Genomic DNA, 17,113 nt, shown 5'->3' with positions numbered 1-17,113 from the left:
TTTACTCATTATCACATTCCTGACACACAGACTTGTTTACAGATATCTAGAACGATAGTCTTTCTTTCAAAGATTTTGCTGACTTTGTTGAACAACTCTAGCAATTGAAGGAAAACAAAATAAATTACCCATACTTTGGGTGATTATAAAATTTATATTTAGTGTTTTTCCAGAGAGAACACAATAAGAATGTGAAGTATGCAGAATGGAGTTACTAAGGAAAAAAACAAACAAACGCCTCTTCCCCAAGACATATAAAATGCTTTCTAGACCGGGGGGTGGGGGTGGGGACTCTGCCAGCAGCAACTTTGAACCTGAATAACTTTTTTAATAATAGACTAAACGGCATATATCTTCAGCAATTTTTCAGAAATTTATCTGGGAAAAATTTGCAAGGTCGGTTAGTGTTCATTGATTTTACCGTGACAACCAATTTTTGACAGACATATTTTTGCTTTTCAGAAAACCCTTTTCACTTTTATGTTTTTAGCTCATGTGAGTGTTCCTTTATTGGTTTTGATTACTTTTCATTTAATTTTAGCAGTTTCCCGAAGTTTTGGAAATCCAAAAAGTCAAGATGGTGGATCCAAGATGGCCACCAGTTGGCAATCGTGATACAATATTATTACGACATCATGAGAAACTTAATCATTTCCTGTTGCGAACCTCAAAGGAAACATCTTCGGAAGACCTATCTTTCCCAAAGCCTCACTGTCATAGGTTTTATACTGGCAAAGTTATGGAGAGTGGAGGGGGAATCTCCTGCCCCCCCCCCCCCCCCCAAGAGTATTGACCACCATTATATTTAAATTATTTTCCAGTGCAATGTATTTATTCATCAGCAAAAAAATTGTGACAAGGTTTAATTTATTTTTGGATACCTTCAATACAATAATTTTTAGAATTCCATTGCCCTACAACATGGCAATGATGAATACTGTGAAAGCAAGTAGGAGTCCTTGAACATTTTTTCATACTGCTTGTAACGAGTCAAACTGCGATGCAATACCTATTATCTTTAAATCAGATGTCTATGTTCTCTTTGCATATACCATGTTCATGGGGTTCTCTGGGGATTTCATCCATTCCTTTTTGAGCAATTGTTTCAGTTGTGACAACCGCATATTGGGGTTTTCTTGTTTAAGCCGTGGCAGTTCACGTTCCTCAAATGCATTATATGCAGCTCTCATTCTCTTCTCTGGGTGTTTATCCACTGGTGTTGCACCAACATTCAAAACAGCAATGGCATCTTCCACTGACCGTGCTTCTACTGCCCCTTCTGCCGCCAGCATTGCTGCTGCTTGCTGGTTGGGGTTCTCCTCAAGCGTGTCCTCTGGCGTCTCCTCTTCCTTTTTCTTCTGAGCAGCAGCTGCAGCCGCCTGTGCTGCTTTTCTTTCATGCTCAGCTTGAATATCAGCCACTGTCATCTTTGTACGCACATTGCTGGCCTTTGATTTTAATTCACTTTCCTCAGCTTTGAGAGCCTCTTGATTAGCTGCTTTCCGCTCTGCAGCATCCTGACGTTTACGTTCTTTTTCATCCTAGAATTGACAAACATTAGCTATTACCGGTAGCTTTAGAGCAGAACATGTAAATTATAGAGGGAGTCGGTAGAATAAGCTCAATTGCAAGTCGTAGTGATTCTTGTGTTCAGTTTACTCTTGACAATATTTGGAGGTTTCACTGTTAAATGGGTGTAAGTGATGACTTGTCCTTAAAATCCAATTTTAACGTAGTTCTGTATCTGTTTTGGGGCCAAAGGCTTGAATTTGACGAGTAAGCTTATAACTTTTGCTGAAAGCCCAAGATGACACAAAGCATGGTTAATCTCTTTTGATTCACTTTTAACAGAGAAGTAAAGAAATCATTCATGTTTATTTTGGCTAAAGTCAACCCAATAACTAACAGAACTATGTCTCTAATGAGATAATTACTCTGTTGGTGAAAGTAGAGAGAACACATTGTTAAGGGCAAATCATCACTTCATTTGTGCACAGAGGAATACCAGTGCAACAAAATGACTGGAAACCAAACCTAGGATTTGCAGCAAGGGAATTTTTAAAAAAAGTGAGAAGATGGCAAATAATATTGCACAACTCATAATCTAAAAAGTTATTATTTCGTAGTTAGAAACAAGTTAGCTTTCAGGATCCAAAAATACTCTTTCGACTCCTTCACAGAATCTCAAGTAGTGAATCTTTGTCAAGAAGGAGTCAACAGGTTGCATGCTTCATGTATTTTTGGATCCTGAAAGCTAACTTGTTTTCTAAACTTCAAATGACAGGATCAGGAAACAACACATTTTCTCATATTATTTGTGTTTATGAAAACAAGTTGTAAAAACATCCACACCTATCAGAGCAAGGGAGACCATACTGCAAATAGCCAGGGCCCTGTTGTTCGAAAGCCGATTAATACTGATTTAATCCCTGATTTAAAAGTTAACCAAGGTTTTCATTTCGCTTGTTAAACATATTTTTAACACTAATAATTTTTAAGTTAATGTTAAGGAAAAGTCTAAGTCAATACTAAGGGACAAAAATATTTTGGAGCGCTTTTATGGATTAGTAATTAAACTTGAAGTTCACCTTAACCGAGAATTAGCTTAAATGGGGTTTGAACATCTGGGCCCAGGTATTATCGCCCACAGAGCTCTCCAACCCTGTTAAAACCCAAGTAAACATAAACTTATAAAATCAAGATTTGTAGATGGTGGCGTCTACGTATAAGCTTACTACTTCATGTACTACTACTACTACTACTACCACTACTACTATACGAATAATAATAATAATAATAATAATAATAATAATAATAATAATAATAATAAGCTTAATAATAATAAAGTTTAAAATAAATCTTTAATAGGAAGCCTACAGACCTACATTGTACAGTCTCTGAATAATTTCCTAACAATCCATTGCTTTCAAGACTAATTTTAAATTTCAAATTTCCAAAATACATACTTGACTATAAGCTTATCTAAACAGTTACAAACCTTTCTGTTCTGTTTCCTGAGAACATGTTTGTCGTTGTCTTCCCAGAATTTATCCTCTTCTTCCTTCTGTTTGCGCTCCCTTTCCGCTACTTTAACCGCTTCCCTGCGAGCCCTAGTTTCTTCAGCCTTTGTATTTACCCCTTTAAACTTTTTAGGCATCCTAAATACGGCTAAATTCTGGACAAACTCCTCCTTGCATTGAGCATTTCAGGCTGGTGTAATGCAGTGTAATGACAACTTGGTAGCCTGGCCTTAGAGGCAAAGATGGCGGTCGTTGGACCGAAATTCTCCCACGTAAAAGTGATTACAAGAGACCGTCTGGTGGATATTCTGGAATCTGTAAGTCGAGTACAAAACGATTTTGGGCAACCAAGATTTCCGCACAGCCCCATGCATTTATTATGTTAGATTTTGCGACTGTAACTTAAGAGTTTCGGTGTTTGGAAGATGGTTTTGAAATACTGTATGACAGTGGGAGCAATTTCAGAATACCCGGCCCTTGTCATTAAATAAGAATTGGATATTGTATTGTCTAATGCCTCGTTTTTTAAAGCAAGCCACCATGGTGCATGTGTAAGTTTGATTAATATATGGGGCCATGTGGAAAATTTTCCCAAACTTTTCCCCAGCTTACTTTCACTTTCAACTTCCTGAATTCCGCCACTGTGTTCATTACTGTGCACTTCAGTTGTCTGGCCAGTTTTTTCCCGTTTTTTCCCGTTTTTTTTTTTTTTGCCATTCACAGTTGAACAGTTTCTAATAGGAGATGGAATCTCTCTGAGAAATTTTGTATGGCATTGCTTTTCCTTTCTTTTTGTTTTTATTGTCAAAGATTTGATGAATGGGGGAAGAGTAGGAAGGGAAATTTCAAGTGAGGTAATGGGGATGGCGAGCTGCTAGAAATATGCAAATCTGACTGATTCTTTAACCAATGACTACTGGCTATTTTTTAGCAGTGACATGGCTCAGGTTCATTGGTGATTAACAAATGTTGTAATTGTCTTAGGGGTAAACACAGAGTCTTAAAATTATTTTCTTGAACAACTATAAAATGGAAAGTTATCTGCAAACTAGTTTTCCAGACTTGGGAAAAGTATGGGGAGTAGAGGTTAAATATAAGTCTCGCAAAAAAATCGAGTTTCTTCAAAGCTGCAGTATTCGTATCCTCTGTCTTGCACATGAGGCTCAGTTATCAAGTCACATACAAATATTTTTTTTAATTTTTTTAATTATACATTTTATTTATTTATTTATTTATTTCATTTTTTATATTTGCCATACTACAGACATTACAAAATACAATACAAAATACAGGTTTTTGAGTCAAAGGTAAAAAAAAATCTTTTAGGTTAAATATTATGGCAAAATAAACGAATCGAAAAATAATGTGGCAAGGAAACCTAAACAAAACCACGAGGCTTGTATGAAATTAGGTTTCCTCACAAAAATATACAAGTTAGAGTGAATCAACAGGTACTTTAACTATGGATGAACAAGAGGCAGAACGATTGGAGAACAAATTGTATGTTAACAAATTAATAGTTCTTAATTTTTTAAAATTTCCCCCGAAAGGGCCTCCATAGGAAGCTAGATATGGCTCAATGCTGAGGTTATATGAAATCAATGTGGTCTATCTATTCCTATGTAAAACCTGTCAGCTAGTCCAATTTCATTTAAATTTCGTCTTAACTAAAATGTTAAATCGTTTAATCCTGAAAACTCTCTCTACCCTACCCTTACTACTTTGTGACTTGACTCATAACCTTGAGTCTTGAAAAAGAATATAATGATTTGGAAAAAGTATGGGAAAAGTATCGACTTTGTGTACACATTTTCAACTTTGTTTTGTTTTATTGTCTTGTGTTGTAATGAATAAATGTTGTTTTTAGTGAAGGGAAGTTTTGAACAGATTTTTTATACGTTAGGCTTATTTTTGTCCAAAAAGAACTATTTTTGGGTTTTAGAAATATAGAAAATAACTGTAAATTAAAGGAGACTTAAATTATAGTGGTATTATGATAATTTAATTTTTGCTGTAGATTTTCAAAAGACAAACTGATATTTTTCCCTCGCAGGTTCCAGAAACAAAAGATCTTGTGATAGATCCTCAGTTAATGAAACCTTTGGACCACTTTGCCGGGGCTTCATTTCTTAAGGTGATTGACAGAAGAGATTGAATGTTTCACTATATTAATGACATTAGAGAATGATTTGATGAATGAATCCAGGCTCTGCGCAACCATAATATTTACATGTATGTACTAATGGCACAGGTACTGAGTACAAAGGGTTTGATTGCAGTATTTCTTCAGTTGCACAGCTACATACACTGATGATTGTTTGAACAAATAAATGAATCCAGGCTCGTCTTGTCATATATGCTGATGGTGCAGGACACTGAGTGCAAAGAGCTTTATTGGTACAGTATTAATAATGTTGCACTGTGAAGAAACAGGACTCCTTGATGATGATCAGTTTGTTTAATCTCTACGATGTCATGAAAGAGTCCTAATACAATAAAATAGCAAATAAAACAATAGGTTCCTCATTCCAGTACACACAAATAATCATGAACGAATACACTTACATAAAATAACAAGTAAAGTTTCAAGGGGACTTCAATGTTCGTGGAAAAACAGCATGGCTGACTCCAAAAAATGGTAAATGGTAAAGCCTCTGAGTCCTTGGATCTGATGATCAGCGGTGAGCTCTTCACACTGCACTGCTTGATTGATTGAACAAATAAATGAATCCAGGCTCATTGCCATATGTACTGATGCTGCAGGTACTGAGTGTAAAGAGCTTTATGATTGTACAGTATTTGCTGCACTGTACATTGTTACAGACAAACTCCCTTACTACATGTTGATCAGTCAAATACTGTATCTTGACCTCCTTCCCTTTGTTTGAGTCAGTTATACATGTACTTGTTTCTTTTAATATGTGCAAATAGAATATTGAAGTGCCCAGGGCACATAGTACTCTTTGGATCGCTTTTTTGTTGTTTTAGGTCATTTTCCAGATTTTTTGCATGTGTGATCTTCAATTTCTTCAGGAAACATTGCCTCAATGCTTTATACACTGCTTTGTTGTTCATTTTGTGATAAAACGGAAATACCCCTAGTCATCGGTTTTTACTCCAAACTTTTAAGGACAGTGCCTACTATCGTTACTGCGCATACCTTCTGCGCATCTCGAGATACTCCGGTTTCCTATGGGTAGTGCTCACTAATACAGGGATATTTTTGCGCAGTTTAAAACTATGCGGAGAAAGCAGAACTTAGCAAGTGCTTTTGGTATCTCAAAGGAAAATTAGGGGTAACCATGCATTTTTCAGAGATAATTAAACTTCAATTTAGGAAAAAAATCCCATACATTGCTTTATATTTTGGCGCTTTTTAGAGATATTATTGCTTAATTATCTCTGAAAAATGCGTGGTTAGCCCCAATTTTCTTTTTGGATTCCAAGAGGCCTTGCTAAGATCTGTTTTTCCCGCATAGTCATAAGCCGCACAAAAATACTTCGGTATTAGTAGGCACCGTCCTTAAATAAATTTGGTCATAAAAAGTGAAAAGATCTTAGGGCAATATATCATTTGTTTCCTAAAGGAATTGAGGGGCACTTGCAAAAAAACTGGCAAATCTGGGCCAAAATAACAAAAACGAATCTGAAAAGTGCTATAGGGTGGTTATGCCTCAAGGCCTTCAATTAAAAAATTATGTGATCTTCTGTACATAGGAACATGGCGTGGACAAGATATTTAAATTAGAAGGTGAACGGCTTGATGCCGGTGGTAACAAGTGAGTTGATTCAGTCTGTAGATTAATATATGGGTATAGTTTTTTTTTTAATATAAACTATAGTAAATATATTGCATGAAATTGAGTTGTACTTTTTTAAAGTTCACAGTCGGTAACTCACACAGCTCTCAATTAATTGTTCCGCATCCATTTTGCTGGGGGAGGAGAGGGTACTCAAATAGAGTTTTGTATGGAAAGACTCTAGCCTTCAGGGATTCTTAACCCCTTACCTTTTCATATATCAAATTTTTAAATGGTACACACACACACACACAGAGAAAATAAATTGTACTCCTAATTTCTTGATCCTCAGAGATAAGCCAAAGCCTCTTTCTTTTGCCATTTGTGAGTATAATCATGGCATTTTAATTTCTGTCCATTTTTTCTACCATTCGTTTAATGAGTTCATACGGTCTATTCTTGGGACCCTCAGTTAAAAATGCCAAAATTTCAATTTCAGATTATGTGAAAGGGTAACAATCAGAACTCTAACAAATACAAGTCATATAAAATGAATGATATCAAGCATGGGAAATTCATGTTAGAAAGTCATGATTGGGTTTGGTTTTAGTTGCATTTTGGTTTAGAAAGTGACGCATGTTTCTTTTACATGCCATAGCACAGTAAAGCAAAGCCAAAGCAAACACGAAACTAACTTTTAAATAACGCTCAGTTGAAAGCTGCATCATTATTAAAGACAGTGAATGCCTAGGTTTTGAGGAATATTTTATTTTATTAATATTACCATTATCGTTGTCATCATCATCATCATATAATAATAATAATAATAATAATAGTAATAATAATAGTAATAATAATAATAATTTATGTAGTAGTATGCTGACTTAATATTAATTATTTATTTATTCATTTGTTTTATTGAAGAATGTTGTTAAACTTATCAACTACTCTGGTGTCTTTAGAAAATACAGTAGTCAAGAGTTAAATTATTTTTGTCATTTGTTTTCCCCACGATTTCTGTAGTCCTAGGAAATGAGTTCATAGCTTATATTTATCAGCAGCAGGGGTCCTATCTGAGTGTAATTGCTTTCAACTGTTGAATTTTGAAACCTAACTTACTCTTTAGAGTAACAATGTTTTATTCAGTCAGTGCTAAATTGAAGTACGAAATAGTGAAGTCACAGGCATGTTTATAGCACATATTTAAACTATTCAAACATACTTTGGAGCATCCCCTTCCCAAGTATCCTTAAATCCTATAAACCCTAACAGTGATCAGCATTAAATTTCTCTTTGTAATATCAATGAGAATTAAGGATATGATCATCCAAGGGGAATTTTCTTGATATTTTAATAACTTCTCCCCAGTCCGTTAATAAGAAATGTATTGGGACAAGATAGGAGAATTTGCTCTTCGATATTAGGGATTAAAGGGTTAATTAATAATTATTGTAACCTTAGTCTGTCAATAAAATTTATTGTTCCACCATTCCTTATGTGTGTCACTTTCTGTCAGTCTGGTGTTGTATGATAATCAAAGACCTTCCGTATAACTTTTTTACAGGAGAATCTATTTGCTGAGACCAGAGCTATTGTCAACCAAGTTTGTAGCAGGTGGGTAGTAAATAAATTACAGTTAAACAGACAAGAGAGTGTAATTTCTCCTAAATCTAGAGATAAACTACTAACTAAAGGAGCAAGTTCCATAGGAAGACTTTTCAGTGAATGGAGCTCAACTACAGTGAAGTGCTGAGATGGGCTCCCTGTTGACTTTCAGTTTTGGCTGTCTGATTGGCAAAAATATGCATTGATCAAACCGATTTCCTAAAACTCCAGGTGGAGCTTTGCTGCCCATCTTCATTTTTATTCACATTTAGGAAATTAATTTTTTTTGTCTTAATTACACCAATTTTACGAAAAAATCACATTGTCAATGTCAACATGGGAAGGCCTTAAAATAATATATGCTCATTTGCATAAAATCTCGAAAATGACAGTCATGTTGTAAAAAGTGTGGGTCCATGTTTTGCAAGCCGATTGTAGGTCGTGTGCAAAAAAAATGGCAAACCAGATAAGCGGCGATCATAAACCACAGCTTAATTTTAAATCATATTTTGCATGTATACACCTTAATTTTTCTCAATTTACTTTATGTTGTATCCCATAGATTTAATTATGTTAAATTATCTCAACATGTAATAACACTTTCTAACTGGACAATTTTCCCCACCCCTCCCTCCTCAGGTAAAATGTTATGGATATTCAACATAGCAACCCCAGTGGCAAAGGTCATGACTGCAATCCAGCTGGGTGATGCAATGTTCTGGCTGTAGTTCATTTTTATAATGAATTTGAACAAAAAAAAAAAAAAAAAAAAAATAGGAGTCAGCTTGCTTTAGATATTTAATTTTGTTCTTTTCAGACAATTTTTTTGATGTTACTTCTGGTTATAAATGATAAAAAAAAAACAGGTAAAAACTTTATTAGGAAGTTTTGATTCAAGTAAACCAAAATCTGTAGTTATGGACAATGTGAAATGAGCTAGCCGAAACTCAAAAACCAAAAGCATGACTGACCAGTGTAGCTTTTTTCATCGTTAGCAACTATATGTACAATGATAACAGTTATATGATAAATGAAATTCATATTTCCTTTCTCTCTAGATCATATCAACAATGACAAAAAAAGTGGCAAAAGAAGATCTTATAAGGTTGTTTATGTCCCCAAAAAGGTTTGTAGCATTGTTGTTAAGTTCACAACTTGTACAGGGTTTTCATTTGTCATTCACCTAAGTTTGATGTCTCCTTCATTAAACCTGATTAAGCATGGGAAAAGCACCTTTAGTTTATCATGGATTGTTATGTGCCGTGGTAGTTATTTGTTTCATGATTTAGTCTCTTGAGTTTCAAATTTGCAATGTTCATTAGGTGATGAGAGTAAGGACTGGTCACCTGCATTTGTATAATTTACAATGGTTAGCTGTGATTGGTGTTCCATTTTGATCCTCATTAATTGGCTAAAGGAACCCTTTTATGGTCCACTTCCGTACAGATCTGCAATAATTGTTTTTCTTGGTCAATTAGGCATCCACCCTGTGGGAATTACAATAATAATTGTATTATCCCGTTGATGTTATCAGGGTGAAGTAGATAGCTTCTTTGGCTCTATCGGTGCACATTACCAGCATGATTCGGTCTCGATCAATAAACTTAACTTACTTCCAAAGTGGGTAGTGGCTCAGCTGTCATGGGTATACTCAGAACTGGTGGAGATTTGGGTATGGGCAAGTTGTAATTATTCCTGTTGTTAGACTTTGTTGCACTCATGAGGAATCTTGCAGGGGGATGCACAATCTGCGAGCCAGCGAGGCATGCGAGGCATGCGAGTCAGACGTGCGAGGCACTCAGGTTAGCCTAAAAAAACACTCCGGTTAGCCTAAAAAGCACTCCGGTTAGCCTAAATAGCACTCCGGTTAGCTAAAATAGCTCCCCGGTTAGCTTAACGGTTAGCAGTTTATGTTGGGGGTTGTTCATGCCTCGCATGCCTCGCTTGTTTTGTTCATGCCTCGCATGCCTCGCACGTCTGCCTCGCATGCCTCGCATGCCTAGCTGGCTCGCATATTGTATACACTCATCTTGCAGAACACACCGTCTTGTTCAACTAGACCAATATAGTGTTTTTAGTTTGTCCCAGCTGAGAGCAACTTCTGTAACACTTAGGCTTGCAGCAAACCTAACCTCAGGTTTGAACTCCAAACCTTGTAAAATGTCAGCTACTTTCGTAATTTAATTTATATTTCTGAAAACTTTGATGTGATGGGCTGGGAAATGAAATAAATTAACTGAGACTGGAAAGTGATCATTACTGTATAGTTATCATTAAAAGTCAAAATTGACCCACATTGTAATAATTCCCCTAAATTTCAATACATGTGATGTGATTTTCAGTTGCTGTTAGAAAGAGTGTTACATGACTGTAATACACAAAATTAAGACGATTTTGTTTGCATTTGCACTAATTTCAATTTTAAAAGTAATAACTATTTCTATTGCTACATAGCTAAAGCTATATATAATCTACCCTCTCACCGCCAGTGGGGCATAAGGCAGCCCACTTTGCAAAGCTCTAAGTAAATGATACTAGCCATGACATACCTTACAAGTGCTTGTTTTTCAAGTGTTAATGATGAATGGTTTCTTGTAAAATGTAACGGTGATAACCATTTATAATAAAATTAAAAATCTATAAATTATAAATATTACCTCTTTTTAACAGTTGTACTCCTGTGAGATGATTTTGGAGCAGGAAGGAGTGTATGGAGGTGAGAGTTTATTTCATATGAGAAACTGAAGACTTTTATGGGAATTAACTTCTGTAAGTGATGTTTTTGGTAAAAATATCTTCCTCATAGCCTGATCAATTACAAAATGCAGGGTGTTTAGAGTACTTTGTTTGTAAACAGTGGGTTATGTTGTTCTCTATAATTTGAGGCAATTTAGTGAGAAGGGGGTTTGGAATCTACAATAGAACTCGCTTGAACAGGGCAGGATGCAGAACTGAGAGGAGTGGGAGCTTAATTAAAATGATAATACAGTTAATAATGTAAGTCCACTGTCTCTTAATGGACACTTCTTGACAGACACCTTTCATTAGTGCATCCATAACTATGTCAGTCATTTTACTGCAACTGAACATTAACACACGTCAGACACCTTTCCAAATCAGATAATATTGTTGCTGATCCCAGTGGTGTGTGTCTTAAGGAGAGTTGACTGTATTGCACAGAATTTTGCAACACTGATATGGTGTACCAAGGTAGAAGTTACCAAGGACGGGTGGGTGGGAGTAAATGGTGTGGGAAGTGAAAGTGCATCCACGTCTCACTCCTCTCCCCCCCCCCCCCCCGGCCTAGCCTCTAGATAGAATACCACCCCATGGCTAGCAAATGTTTGCACCCCAGCTAGCCCCAAAGGTAAGGTAAGGTAAGGTAAGATATTTTAGGTAAGAGACAGTTGCTGTCTCTTAATGAATTTAAATCTAAGTTGAAGAATTGTGATTTTGACAGTAGTCTTATATAAATTTTATTTTGTTTCTATACCCGGCTTCCTTCTAAAGCAGGTTTTTATCATTTCTCTTATTGTAGTGGTTATTTACAACATTAATTTAGTTAGGTAGTTAGATTTATTTAAATTACATATTGTATAGTCCTGAAGGAAACACCGTGTCTAAATAAAGATTTTACCTTACCTTGCCTTACCTTACCTTACCCATGGAAGTGGAAAGTGCAGATCTGCCCCCCAGGGGGTGGTGAGAGTACATGGTTTACAAAGTGGAAAGTGCAGACCACCCACCCCTCCCAGGGGATGGAGTACATTGTATAGTAAGTAGAAAATGCAGACCCCCTCTCCCCTCAGGGGATGACGGAAGTACATGGTATAGGAAGTGGAATGTGCAGACCCTCTGTCCCTCCCAGAAATCCCAAAGTGGAATACATGATATAGAAGTGAAAAGTGTGGAATCCTTCCTCCTCTCCCCATCTCTCCCTGTTATATGAAGTTTAGAATTTGTTTCAATTTCAGATGTGTCCTTTGATGAATTTCAACTGGAATTTATTCCTTTGGATGAAGACATTTTGACGTTGGAGTTACCTGTATTTCTTAAGGATTATTTTTTGGTAAGTAAGTGCATTTTACCCAACAGTTGGCTTCTCTTGTACAGTGGCACCTCAATTTAATGAACCTTTAGATAACAAATTAAGTCTTCAGTATTATTAACAATATTCTTCAGCCCAACCAAAGTTATGTAGTACAAAATGTACAGAACAGAACCTTGGTGTAATGAACCTCGATATAACAATATCCTTGTTACAACGAACACAATCCCAGAAGCCCAAACATAAAATCTACCCTGAGAATATTCCCTAGGGTACTGGATCACATGATCTGTAATGGGGTGATAACAGAACAACGAAGCAAATAAGGTCTACAGTGTATTTGTAACCATTGGCCATTCATGTAGCCCAGTCATCATTAAATTTCTTGTGTCTTGTTCTTTTGTTTCAGGAGGGGGATCAGACATCAGTCTCATTTGTAGCCCGTGCTCTTGTGACTGTACAGCAGCTGTATGGTGCTATCCCAGCTATATATGGCTTAGGCAAATGTGCTAAGGTATACATATGTAACAATATTGCAAGACTGTTAACAAGGATAATGTACCTGTGGTTTTCTTGCATGTGAGTTGTTTTCAGACATACTGACTGTCAACAAAACCTAAAGTGTACTATCAGCAAAGTTTATTCTTGCCAGGAGCATATCAATTATTTATGTGAAAACTGACAAATAGCTTTCTTAGTTTGTATATATCATACATTATACATGACAAGCTTTTCTTGGTGTTGTGATGTTTTATTTCCTCAGATATATACCTGACTTTGAACATTACAAAACTACAACTTCAAATTCATTTGAACAAAAGAAAAAAATAATGAAGTGCCAAAAGTGGCTGCTATCTAAAGTAATTATAATTAGTTAATAATGTAATATCTGTGTTAAGTAAGTTATTACAAAATAATATTATGATGGGTCTGTGAATATTACTTTTTGATAGCCATGTGCTTGAGTGAAAACATTACTTTTGCTTCTCTATAATCATCACAACTAAAGCAATTTGACACTGAGTGACTACAACAGATGACAATGATCAACCTGCCAAAAAAAAAATAAAATAAATAATAATAATAATAATAATAATAATAATAATAATAATAATAATAATAATAATAATAATAATAATAATTCATCAATGAACTAACGATTTGCAGATGGTTGGGGAACTAACAAAGAACATCTTAGAAGAAGAAGGAGAATATAACCCTGTGGATGGACCTGAGATAGGCTCACTTATCCTTATTGACAGAGGTGAGAAATTCCTAAGTGGCTTGAAACCTTTTTCATGACTGATAAGTCATTGGACTAGTGACTGATCATAAATTGCATCATTGTATATTCATCCACAAGAGAGGGAAGGGGGATTAAATTTCTTGCCTCAAGAAAAGTGGAGTGTTAAAACACTCCTTTTGAAGTACACAAGCTAAATTTTGCAAAAATCTATCTCATCACTAACGGTCCAACCATACCTGTAACGTTATGTCACAAACATGGTGTCATTTATTCCCTAACTTAACAATTCATCTTTTAAATTCACACACACGTTTTCCATCATGTTCAATTTCTTGACCATTTGTTCATAAAAATAATTGAAATTAGTTTCATCTAGTATTTTAACATTTTATTAATCATTACCACTTCATTGGGAAGGAGGGGTGGTGGCTCGGTGGCCATTTCAGCATCACTTTGAAATTACACCTACCACAGTTTTTCTGCAAGATATAATATAATTTTATATAGTCAGTTGCACATGCACTGAATTATGCATAGCTATCACAAAGGTAGCAGTGGGTTGTCTAAAGCTAGTAAATGTAGTGTGATACCCAAAAATATGTAATGGGAGTGTAATAGAGGAAAGAAGTTATGACTTTGCTTAAGTTTATGTTTCATTTCTGCTGTCTGGCTTTACTGGGTGTACAGGGCTAGTGACAGACACAAAAAACAAGCAAAAAAAGAAAAATATTCATGCACATTGCTAGAATGTGATAGGCATTCATGGCTGACAGCTAATTATCATGAAATGTTTAAAACACGAAAGCAAAAAAGGAAAATAAAATGAGCATGTTAAGAAGTTTGCGGTAAAAAAAATGCATTAAATTTCGATTTTTTTTTCTTTTCAAAAGGAGTTGACTTTGTCACACCACTCTGCTCTCAAGTCACGTATGCTGGTGTTGTTGATGACACCTTTGGTATCAGAGGTGGTAAGAAGCTTTGTGACAAATCATAATAAGATGCTCTTTCTTTTTCATCCTGCTGTATGCCCTTAATCCTGCCAACCATATTCGCTCTCTTGACCCTCTGAATTTACTTTTTGCAAGTTGTCTGGGGTAACATGATCTGCTGTACTTGATCTTACTTTTTAAAAAACTAAACATAGCTTGGGATAAATGTGATGGAACATTTTAAGCCTGGTGAATAAACAAGGCTTAAAATAAGGCTTAAAATATTCCATCGCATTTATTCCATTGCGCATATGCCACACATGACATTCCAGTCCTAGCAATATGCAGAATGTTTGTCCCACGAACCTAGTTTAATGACCTTAGCTCCCATGAGTTTCCTGTAGCTCAGTGGTAGAGCATTGGAACTAGTAATCAGGAGGTCTTACGTTTGACTCCTGATAGGAGCACTCAGATTTTTTTTCTGAGTGTGCCTGTGTAACTTACCGAATAATACACCATTCTAAACATAGTGTATTTCAGTAGTTTCCTGTACCCCTTGTTTAAATATTGCCTTTCTGTCCATATCTGACTTACAATAATTCTAATGTGACCCCACAGGGGGGGGGGGGGGGGGGGAGAGGTGTCCTGCCTAGTTTCCCAGATCCTGACCCTATTCCACACCCAAACTAGCTAATTTTCCAGTAGCCATTTTCAGACTTTCATACCAAAAAAGCTAACAGACATCAGTCATCATATCCCTTGGGCAGCACAAATCCACATAGCTTATTTTAAAGGAGTATGTTACCTACCAGCTAATGTGATCGCTGTCTGGCCTTAAAACATTGGTCATATTAACGATGTGGTCGAAGTTAGAGGAATTGTTTAAAATTATAAGAAAAAATACTGCAAAGGTTTGTGTTTGGATTGTTTTAAGTGAGTTCTTGAAAAAATAAAGGGTTTATAGGAGGCTTAAGAGCCCGTAGCATAAAAATACAATAGAAAAACAAAACAAAATTAGAAAGTCTAGCGTCAAGCACACATAATCCACAGTGCAGGCTAAAACTGGTTAAGTTTGGAGCGTTTTGGGGGACTTTTTGGCCAAAAAAGCAATAAACAAGTCTTTTATAGGAAAGCCTTTGATAGACCTTATTCCAAAATGGCTACCATTTTAATATTCTTTTGTCCGTATTCAAATTAGCCCTTCTTACTTCGTTCTTGTGTTAAAAAAAATTGCGTTGAACGAGGCAACATGTGGGGCTACTTTGAATGCAAACAAAAGAATATTAAAATGGAAGCCATTTTCGAATAAGGTTTATAACATACATCTTTACTTTTGAAGGTGTTGTGGAGTTTGGCCCAGAAGTCACAGGAAAAGATCAAACAACAAAGATGTTGTTGAATGACCAGGACAAGGTAAAACACGAAACCATCTTACAATAAGATGGTTTTGTAGAAGAGAATAATGTTTCCTCGTTTTTATATATTTAGATGATTTTAATAAAAAGGAAATAAAAATAAATAAATAACAAACAATAAATAAAAATAAAATAAATCGTAATTTCAGTGGATTCCACGGGCTGGTTCTTCTATCCTCTGTTTCCAGGTCGAATTGGAATTTGGAAATGTTGGGTTTTGTGGAGGGAGGAAAACCGGAGTACCCGGAGAAAAACCCTCGGAGCAAGGACGAGAACCAACAACAAACTCAACCCACATATGACGCCGAGTCCGGGAATCGAACCCGGGCTAGACTGCAAGCAGTCCCGTTCTGGATAGTCGAGAGGTCGCGCGAAATAGCCGAGCGCGAAAAAAAAAAAAACCAAGAGCGAACGAGCGGAAGGGGCTCGTTTATTTCTCCTCGCTCCAGTCTCGCTGCGCTATGAGCACACCATCTCGACTAACCAGAAAGGGACTGCTTGCAGTCTAAACCCGGGCCACATTGGTGGGAGGCGAGAGCTCTCACCACTGCGCCATCCCTGCTTCCTTTTTTTTTAACTAGAAATACGTGACTCGCAAAACCTCGCGAAGCTGGGGCTGGGTGGAAAGCCCTCTTTCGTGTTGTAGCATCAAATGAGGAGATTAAAAGGTTTCTGAACATAGCAACTATTTTGATGAGCATGGTCTTTTCGTAGTTCCACAGGCTAGTTTGCGGTTAAAAATCTATTTCTGACGCGATGAAATGTACAACGGGCGTGCAGCGCTGTCGTGTTCGATGAATTTATTTCCCACGGAAAATTATTTTACCGCGGCCACAAAACGTGTAATTTCTTCAATGCAATCTTTCACAAAAAAAGATTTCTAAAAGAAAGGGAAAAGATTGTGGAGAGATAGTTCTGTATCCAGTGAATATTGATGAACATTGCAGTTGAAATTTGATCATGCACGCATATTTTTTCCGATGTATGCAAATTTTTTTCAGACGACGCCAGACAGTCTGACGTCATTCAAGTGCGGACACCTTCAAAAAAACATATATATATATAACTAGTAATAATCAGAGATTAGAGAGATGCGTTCGATCATTTGGG

The 17,113-nt window shown here is 36.2% G+C and overlaps 2 protein-coding genes across 2 annotated transcripts in view; one reads left to right on the top strand and one right to left on the bottom strand.

Annotated features, from left to right (window-relative positions):
• Positions 1 to 810: 810 nt before the first annotated feature.
• Positions 811 to 3,245, bottom strand: LOC146476873 (coiled-coil domain-containing protein 124-like). Its single transcript, XM_085114014.1, has 2 exons — positions 2,999 to 3,245; positions 811 to 1,541 (listed from the first exon to the last, which is right to left on the bottom strand). Exons 1-2 carry the CDS (start codon positions 3,155 to 3,157, stop codon positions 1,032 to 1,034), a joined length of 669 nt encoding a protein of 222 aa, XP_084970140.1. The 5' UTR covers positions 3,158 to 3,245; the 3' UTR covers positions 811 to 1,031.
• LOC146476872 (vacuolar protein sorting-associated protein 33B-like) overlaps positions 3,224 to 17,113 on the top strand; it is a 34,927-nt gene continuing 21,037 nt past the window's right edge. The window contains exons 1-11 of the mRNA XM_085114009.1: positions 3,224 to 3,337; positions 5,074 to 5,154; positions 6,738 to 6,799; positions 8,325 to 8,374; positions 9,424 to 9,491; positions 11,036 to 11,081; positions 12,340 to 12,434; positions 12,823 to 12,927; positions 13,581 to 13,677; positions 14,550 to 14,627; positions 15,928 to 16,001. Of these exons, the coding sequence (XP_084970135.1) occupies positions 3,263 to 3,337; positions 5,074 to 5,154; positions 6,738 to 6,799; positions 8,325 to 8,374; positions 9,424 to 9,491; positions 11,036 to 11,081; positions 12,340 to 12,434; positions 12,823 to 12,927; positions 13,581 to 13,677; positions 14,550 to 14,627; positions 15,928 to 16,001 (831 nt within the window). The 5' untranslated portion in view covers positions 3,224 to 3,262. The remainder of the gene's footprint in view (positions 3,338 to 5,073; positions 5,155 to 6,737; positions 6,800 to 8,324; positions 8,375 to 9,423; positions 9,492 to 11,035; positions 11,082 to 12,339; positions 12,435 to 12,822; positions 12,928 to 13,580; positions 13,678 to 14,549; positions 14,628 to 15,927; positions 16,002 to 17,113) is intronic.

This window comes from Pavona decussata, unplaced genomic scaffold (genome assembly GCF_977016875.1).
Source record: "Pavona decussata unplaced genomic scaffold, jaPavDecu1.1 SCAFFOLD_72, whole genome shotgun sequence".
NCBI classification, from domain to species: domain Eukaryota; kingdom Metazoa; phylum Cnidaria; class Anthozoa; order Scleractinia; family Agariciidae; genus Pavona; species Pavona decussata.
This window is presented reverse-complemented; position numbering and strand designations above follow the sequence as displayed.

Excerpts from the sequence above, each read along its gene's own strand:
- LOC146476873 (XM_085114014.1), bottom strand. The coding sequence starts at position 3,157 with ATGCCTAAAAAGTTTAAAGGGGTAAATACAAAGGCTGAAGAAACTAGG. Across the intron at positions 1,542-2,998 it reads TCAGGAAACAGAACAGAAAG|GATGAAAAAGAACGTAAACG; the intron begins GTTTGTAACTGT and ends TGTCAATTCTAG.